The sequence below is a fragment of the Microtus ochrogaster genome, linkage group LG5 (assembly GCF_000317375.1).
Source record: "Microtus ochrogaster isolate Prairie Vole_2 linkage group LG5, MicOch1.0, whole genome shotgun sequence".
In the NCBI taxonomy this organism is placed as follows: domain Eukaryota; kingdom Metazoa; phylum Chordata; class Mammalia; order Rodentia; family Cricetidae; genus Microtus; species Microtus ochrogaster.
The window spans coordinates 37,571,428-37,580,411 of NC_022031.1; the positions used below are offsets into that span (position 1 = coordinate 37,571,428).

Consider the following 8,984-nt stretch of genomic DNA (forward strand, 5'->3'; position numbering starts at 1 on the left):
AAGAGCAGGCGATGCTCTTAACCGCTGAGCCATCTCTCCAGCCCTCTTTCTTTCTTTTTATGCTGAGGATTGAATTCAGGGCCTTACACATGTCAGGTTAAGTGTTCTACCACCCAGCTACAGCCTCAGCTTGGAAAGGGCTTTTAAGGAGGATTCTTGGGGTTGAAAGAAAAGCCTTAATTGAGCTAAATGGAGGTTTAAACAACATTACAAAGATGGGGACTGAGGACAGTAACTCTCGCCCAAAAAATTCACTGAGTAGCACTGCCTCTGTTTGACAGCTGTGTTTCAGAGATGGACCCGAACACTGTATTTTCTCTCAACTGTGACACACGGGCATACCTACTTGTTGGGATGGTAACAGTGCACCTGCTGGCTTCTTCCGTCATGCCACTCAATACCCTAGTGTCCTCCCTGCTGGAGCCTTTCCTATCAGTAAAACCCACGGTCTCCTAACTGCACAGGAACTGTCTGACACCCTACTCCACTGCTTGCCTACAGCACACGAACTTGAATGTCACACTGGACTCCACAGGCTTGTACACCTTTGCTGTGGTGCTGGTCTAGAATTCCTAGCCTTCCGCCACACTTAACTTTCCACTCGAGTATCGGGTGTAGTTCACTCTGGTGACAATCCTTTACCTCCTGACCTCCCTCTCACCTTCCTATGCTCCAGCTTCACAACTTTGTTGCTTGCTGTTCAGTTTAAGTCACATGTTCCCACCCTAACAAAACTTTATCCTAGAAACACATGTAATAGGCATATTGATACACTTCTAGATTACTTTTATAAAAGCAATAAACTGAAGGCTGATAACAATTAAAAGTTGAAGGTAGCCAGGCAGTGATGGCGCACGCCTTTAATCCCAGCATTTTGGAGGCAGAGGCAGGAGGATCTCTGCAAGCCTGGTCTATGATTTGACTTCCAGGACAGCTAGAGCTGTTACACAGAGAAACCCTGTCTCAAAAACCAAAAAACCACAAATAGCTGAAGTGGGACAGTAGGACAGCTCCACCACCAAACCTGACAATCTGAGTTCCATCCCTTAGACTAGAGACCCTTTAGGGGGAGTGCTGAATCACTCTTTCACAGGGTTCACCTAAGACCATCGGAAAACAGATCTTTTCATTACAGTTCATAACAATAGCAAAATTACAGTTATGAAGTAGCAAAAAAAATAATGTTATGGTTGGGGTCACCACATATTAAAGGATTGCCACATCAGGAAGGTTGAGAGGCACTGCCTTAGACCCACACAAAAATAGAGACAGAAGAGAAATGACTCCTGAAGTTATTCTTTGACCTCCACATCCCCATCATGTCACATGCACACTTACATACATATACATACACCCACAAAATAAAGAAATTAAAACGTAATTTAAGAGCACTGGCTACTCTTCCAGAGGACTCAGGCTGGTTTCCAGTACTCACATGGAAACTGACTATAACTGCAGTTTCAGGGATTCTGATGCCCTCTTCCAGCCTCCATAGGCACCAAACATGTATGTAGTACAAAGGCATACAGGTAGGCTAAATACCCACATAAATAAAATAAAAATAAAGCTAAAAAAAGTTGAATGTGAAGAAAAAAGGCATTTTTTGACAATTTCAGAAAACTGTATTAAATTGACTCTAACATTTAAAGGGAAATATTTAAATAAATGTTGATTTCCTGACATTCTGAAGTTATCACCTTTTCACAGGAAAAAGGGGAGGAGTCTTGGTGTGTACTAAGATGTTATTCTTTTAGAAACATTAATGGAAGCTGAAGCTGTAGCCCAGGGGCAGAATGATTGCAGACATGTGAGGTACTAGGTTCAACCCCCAGCACCAAAAACATATTAACTGATGGCTAATTTACATTTTTCTCTAGCTGAATTAACAGTTTAAAAAATATGTATCTAGCTAAGCACTGCGGCAAAAGTCTTTAATTTTATCACTTGGGAAGGAGAGTCAGGATGATCACAAGTCCAAAGCTGCCCAGGCAAAACAGAAAGTTTTATAGCAGACAGGACTACACAGCCAGACAGCCTCAAAACAGAAAACAGAAAAAAGGGGAAGAAAGAACATCCTATGCAAGAGACTGTCATTTCACAAAAATGTCGGTCATTAAAGTCACGTGACCAGAATGATTCCGTGGAGCTCTGGCTCAAACAGAATGATGTAGAGACCAACTCTTATCTAGTACCGTTTTCTTCTATTTAGGAGGTCATACAGTTGTCCACAGTAGATCTCATAGAAGCTGATCCACACAAAGAGGTTCCTTTTTGGCTGGGATACTTTCAGCTGCCTGAAGATATCTTTGGCGGCCAGAGCATATAATCCTGGGTTTTGATGAGTTCCTATCATGGTATAGGTTTTCCCAGCACCTGTTTGTCCATATGCAAAGCAAGTGGCATTGCCTCTGGGAGAAGAATAATTAGAATTACTTATAAATATTTAAAGAAGTGATAATTTACATAGAGACATTTAATGATGTCAGGAAGAAATAGAATCCTTGAAGAAATCTAGCATATAATTAAGAAGTCTTATATTATGAAAACACAAAAAGTAAAAACATCCTCAAACCGAGGTATGTTTTCTTAAAGGAATTATTTTACAGAACTGATGATACTATATAACTATTGAATATAAGGTAATAAGGACTTTGAACATCACTTGAGCTAGAGATACAAGTTGGTAGAATGCTTGCCTTGCACATGGGAAGCCATGAGTTTGATTCCCAGCATGACACACACACACACACACACAGCAACAAACACCAACTTTCTATTCTACATAAGATGCTTAGATGTATCCTAAAGACTCTTCTTTCCTTTTGTATTTTGTGCTTTTCTTTTGTTGTTTTGTGACATTTATTACCCTAATCCAGGCTGGCCTAGAGCTCTTGGAGTTCACCCCATAGACCAGACTGACCTTGAACCTGTTTTTTTCCACCTTAGCTAAGAGATTCCAAAGTTCAAGCTAATTACAACCACTTACATATTTATTCTGAAAATACTGACAAAATTAAACTACTGAGAACTTCTACTTTACTAGGAAACTGAGAAATAGTATCTCCAGTGTAAAGGAAATTTTGTTGCAAATTTCTCAATGTTTGGTAAATCTACCAAATAACATTATTGGTTAGAACATAAATTCATATTTAATTCAAAAGAACTAGAAAAGCATCCATGTATTAGTAAAGGAACACAGCTTATGGAACAGAAAACTAAAGGTAAGAGAAGGAATAAATCTGTCTCACCCACTGAACACATGCTGAATGAGCGGGTGAGCAGTCTTCAGGTACACATCTCGATTGGTGCATGCCTCACCAAAGACTTCATCAAAATAAAAAACATGCTAAAAAATAAATGAGTTTTATAGAAATACATTTGCATTTTCATCACCATTCTATGAACACATGGGAAAAGCTAAACATATTTCTTTTTTTAAAAAAGTTTATGTATTTATTATGTATACAATTATGCCTACATCAGAAGAGGGCACCAGATCTCAGTACAGATGGTTGTGAGCCACCATATGGTTGCTGGGAATTGAACTCAGGACCTCTGGAAGAGCAGCCAGGGCTCTTAACCACTGAGCCATCTCTCCAGCCCACAAAGCTAACCATATTTCTAAGCAATAGTAACTGACGAGTGCAGAGAAATGAATAACCAGTAACTGTTAAATGACAATGCCTTTGCTTTCCACCTGTCCATATACATTCTTACAGTGTAATAACTAAAGTAAACAGCTTTTGTTCTCTCTTAAGGAATGTAAACTGATAAACGTAAGAGTGAGTCAATCCTCTTGGGTCTAGGAGAGGAAATGAATTCTATAAGGATTATCTAACAGACTAGGCAACATCAATATATATGAAAATTTGTGTGAATTCTAAAGATAATTTTCTTCTATAGGTTACAAAGCTTAATATGTAGTTCACAAACATTCGCTGTTAGCTGATGGATGAATACTGTAGCAGGAGTGTGCAGGAGCCCCAAGATAAAGACATTATTCCACCCCACTCCTGAAGGTACAGATCTATACAAATACACAGATGACCTCTCTGATAGCAAAACTTTAAGAGATGGTTTGGGTGAGAAAAATGAACATGCATCCTGATAGTTACTGTATTTGCCCCATCTTCAGTGTCTCCTGATGCTCTGAGTTGGATTATTAAGTATTTAGCTATAGGGAAAGTCACAATTTTTGTTTCAATGGATCTGTTTGATTATTTTTATTATTATTTGAGACAGGGTTTTATATGTCCCAACTGACTTTGAAGCTATACAGCCAAGGATGACCTTGAACTTCTTATTCTCCTGTCTCTGTCTTCCAAGTGCTAGAATTACATGACTGTACTACCTTGCTTGATTTATGTGGTGCTGTGGATTAAACCCAGGATTTCATGCATGCCAAGCAAGCTCTACCAACTCTACCAACAAAGCTGTATTTCAAGCCCTATTTTTATTTTAATAACAACTTTTAAGCAGCTATAGAAAAACTGAACAGAAAGCAGAATTTCTGTATACGCCTTTCTTCAAGTTCCTTCTATTAAAATCTTGCCCACTAGAGGAGGGTGGGTATAATTCAATGGGAAATATTTCTCTCACTGGGAAAGCTATTATGAAAAGAACTACTGAGACTGGTTGGGGTGGTGCGAGAGGTGGAGATGGGAGGAGGAAGGAAGATAGTGTCAGAGAAGCATCAGCAAAAGGTCCAAGAAAGAAAGCATAAACAATGAGCTGCTTAGTTATGTTTAGGAATAGGGAATTCCAATATGACCAAACTCAGGACCCTGGTAAGCAGAAGAGTGACTTAGACTATGTGGTAGGGGTCTTGGGACTTCAGCCTTAAAGGAAATAGCAGAAACAATGAGGATAAAGTAAAGAATTCTGCAAAAGAGAAGGATAATCTGAGCTACTTCCCTGGAAGACTAACCTGAGTTTACAATGTGACTAGACTGTGACTAGACTCCAGCTATGCGCTGGTGAAGTAAGAAGGTTCAAATTAGGTGAAAATAATGGGGAAATGAAGAAACTGGCAAAAAACTGGATATGACAGAAAGGGCTATAAATAAAAAATCAGACTGATCTAGAAAAAGAGAGAAGAGACTTCATTACAGTGGGTCTGGAAAGCAATAATTCAATAACTATAGTTTTTGAATAACTAATAATAATAATAATGATGGTAACATAACTACCCCTGAGTAAGAAATCTTAGTAATTTCACACAGACTATAGCAGAATGACAGTACATACACAATGAGTGAGATTAAGGGCCTATCTTCTGCTACATCTTCAACCTGCTCTAATTATTTACTAAAGATAATTGTATAGTTAGACCAGAAAACTGGCAAATTTAATGAGCTCACTCTACCCCAGGTTCAACTATCTTTTATGTACCATTACATTCCATTAGAATGAAGTGAGATCACTAGAGAAGAAACTAGATCACAGAGCCATTTACAAGGTCATCAAACATTAGAAAGTGAGAGAATCCATCTACAGAATGGAAGAAAGATCTGGGCTGGGCTGGGCTGGGGATGAAGTTCAGCTGGTAGTAGAATGCTCGCCTAACACGTGGAAAACCCTAGGGACATTCCCTCCCATGGAGTAAAAGCAGGGGCAGCTGCAGATGCTTATAATCCCAGCATTTAGGACTTGGAACCACAAAAATCACGAGTTCAAGGTCACCTCAGGTAAACACAACCAGCTCAAGACCGGCATAAGCCGTGTGTGTGTGTGTGTGTGTGTGTGTGTGTGTGTGTGTATGTATGTGTGTGTGTGTGTGTGTGTGTGTGTATGTGTTGGGGGTGGGTGGGAGTTGTATACATACATATAAGCGTGCATACAGAGACCAGAGGAAGAGGACTTCAGGTGTCTTCACATATTACTCTTCTGCCTTGTGACAATTTCACACTGAACTAAAAGCTTGCCATTTCTAGAATGGCTGGCCAATGAGCTCCTGGCCAGTCTTGGTGGCACACACATTTAGTCCCAGCACTTGGGAGGCAGAGACAGATAGATCTTGTCAGTTCCAGGTCAGCCTGATCTACAGAGCGAGTTCCAGGACAGCCAGGGCTGTATAGTGAGACCTGTCTTAACAAATACCAAAACCAAAATGAAACAAGAAACACAGGCCTTTTGCTGAGATGGTAAATCCTAGAGTCCCCATAGAGATTTATTTTACTAATGTAGATGAGTGTCTACTGTATGTGTGGGGGTGCTCATGGAAGCCAGAAGAGGGTGTCAGATCCCCTGGATCTGGACTTACAGACCACTGTGACCTGCCTGACACAGGTGCTGGGACTGAACTCAAATCCTCTGGAAGAGCAGTGAGTGTTCTTCCACCCAGCCAACTCCCTAGGGCCCTATAAACATCATGACAGTACATGCTTGTAATCTCAGAACTTGAGTTGCCAAGGCAAGAGGATCACAAGTATACAGCCTGGGCAGCAGATCAGGCAGTGATACCTTCCCTCAATAAACATATAAAATATTTTTTAAAATTGGAAAGTAGGCTGGGCGGTGGTGGCGCATGCCTTTAATCCCAGCACTTGGGAGGCAGAGGCAGGTGGATCTCTGTGAGTTTGAGACCAGCCTGGTCTACAAGAGCTAGTTCCAGGACAGGCTCCAAAACCACAGAGAAACCCGGTCTCGAAAAACCAAAAAAAATAAAAAAATAAATAAAAAAAAATAAAATTGGAAAGTAATTTTGGAAGTAATTGGAAGGGCAGAGCTTGGATGCAACTCAGAGGTAAAGTATTTTCCTAGCATAGGTGAGGCCCTGAAATAAATTTCCAGTATTTGATGGGTGTGTATGTAGTGGCAGTGGGGGTGTAAAAGTAAAACAAAAAAGAAAATTGAACAAAAAAAAAAAAACTTGGAAAGGAAAATAGTTTTCTGTGCTTGTATAAAATTTTTAATGAGTAAGTGGCAGACATACTTGATTTGAAAAGATAGGATATTTAACTATGAATACAAATTTTCTGTTTTACTCCCTGAATAAGTTTCAAAATAAAACCTAAAGAATCTAGGATTGCTTTCATTTAGAACCAAGTTTGATACAGACTTTCTTTTAAGGAAAAAAGAGAGGATGTAAGTCCTTCCAATATTTTTATATCATAGCGTTGGCAGGTAAGGACTCTGACCTATGAGATCAAAGGTCCAAAGTTCAACAGCAGAGAAAATGCTATGAGATCTATGGATATTCAATAAATATTGATCAATGGCAATGACAAAGAAGTAAGGTTATTGTGTTTGGGGATAATGGAAAAATACAAAAGATAACATGATGCCTCCTGGAGGGAATTACTGTGACTGAAGCATCATTAAGGAAGTCTTGGGTAGATGGTGATTGGGCAGAGTGATTACTCTGGCTATAGTAGCCGTGGAACTAACTAGCCTTACAACTAATTGGTCATTTAAACTATCTTCAAAGTAAGTATCTCCCACTGAAACCTAATAGACTGTGCATTGATCAACAATCAATGAAGCTGTTAAAATGATTGGGTTGGCTGTACAGTGGCCTAGTAATTTATTGCCCATAGAAAGACTATTGGATTACTCGAAATGTCACTGTGAAACTCAATTTTTGGAAGAACAATGCAAGTTTGAAAGAAGGAGTTAAGTTTCAACAATTTGACTTGAGTGCTAAAGAATTTACTGCAATAGAATAGTGTCTCAGCAGACTAAGGTGAACTATGAGCACATCCCATTAATCACCACATTCTTCTCAGTACCAGTAACTGGGTTTTGCAAGAGAACAAGAGGAAGAACCAGTGTTCAATATACATGTTTATGGAGGCAGATTCTTTTAAGAAGTCAATTCATAGTAATAGAAACCCTGAGTTACAAAATCCTACTGTGTATGTACAGGTGTATACACCTATGTGTGCATATGGAAAGGCCTGAGGTTGATATTGAGAGTCTGTCACTCTGAATCTCATGTTTTGAAAGAGATTATTTCCCTAAACCTGAGGCTCATCAATTAACTAGACCAGCCACAAAGCTGACCTCTTGTTTCTGTCTTCCAGTGCTGGGGCTACAATGCTCAACTTATTATGTGGGTACTGGGAGTCTGAACTCAGCTACTTATGCTTGTGCAGCCAGCACTGTAACCACGGAGCCAATTCCTTAGCCCCTACGATTCCAATATCTTAATATACTACAGATTATATAACTTTCCTGCATTTGTGGAGATCACTGCTTCTCTATAAGAATTGGTGCAACGGTACTTGCTAGCTTGGGATAAGTTCTTTTCAACACCAAACTGTTTTTATAGATAGTTTGAAATTTTTTATGTATCTGAACAGTATTTTATAAAACCCTTACATGTTAAATTTGAAAATATATCCCTAATAATATATTACCTATAGTGAAATACAAGACTCATACTCAAGAGTTGGACATAATGGTACTTGTCTGTAACAGCACTCAGGATGCTCCATCAGAAAAGTCATGAGTCCAAGGCCAGATTGGGCTAGTACAGCAAGTTTCAGGCTAGCCTGGACTACAGAGTCATAGCCTGTCCTCAACAAAACTCACACTCAGCGAGTGATAAACTGGCATTGAACATTGAGCATGGAAAGCACATGCTGTAATTCCAGTATGCAGGAGACAAGGCAGGAGGATAGCTGTAAGTTCAAGTCTTGACTGGTGTGCCTAGCAAATTCTAGGCCAATCAGGACTGCATAGTGAGATTTTGTTTAGAAAACAAACAAGCCAGGCAGTGGTGGCGAATGCCTTTAAGCCCAGCACTGGGGAAGAAGAGGTAGGCAGATCTTTGTAAGTTAAAGCTACCCTGGGCTACATGGCAAGTTCCAGAACAGAACACAGTGAGATCCTAACTAAAAAACAAACAAACAGCAAAAGCAAGAAAAAAAAAAGTTAAAAAGAAAAAGAGCCGGGCAGTGGTGGCGCACGCCTTTAATCCCAGCACTCGGGAGGCAGAGGCAGGCGGATCTCTGTGAGTTCGAGACCACCCTGGTCTACAA

At 39.8% G+C, this 8,984-nt stretch overlaps 1 protein-coding gene across 1 annotated transcript in view; it reads right to left on the reverse strand.

The window, feature by feature from the left end:
* Kif24 (kinesin family member 24) overlaps nucleotides 1-8,984 on the reverse strand; it is a 59,396-nt gene that overhangs the window by 20,717 nt on the left and 29,695 nt on the right. Inside the window, exons 4-5 of the mRNA XM_005362371.2 lie at nucleotides 3,249-3,346; nucleotides 2,193-2,408 (exon numbers count right to left, since the gene is read on the reverse strand). Of these exons, the coding sequence (XP_005362428.1) occupies nucleotides 2,193-2,408; nucleotides 3,249-3,346 (314 nt within the window). The remainder of the gene's footprint in view (nucleotides 1-2,192; nucleotides 2,409-3,248; nucleotides 3,347-8,984) is intronic.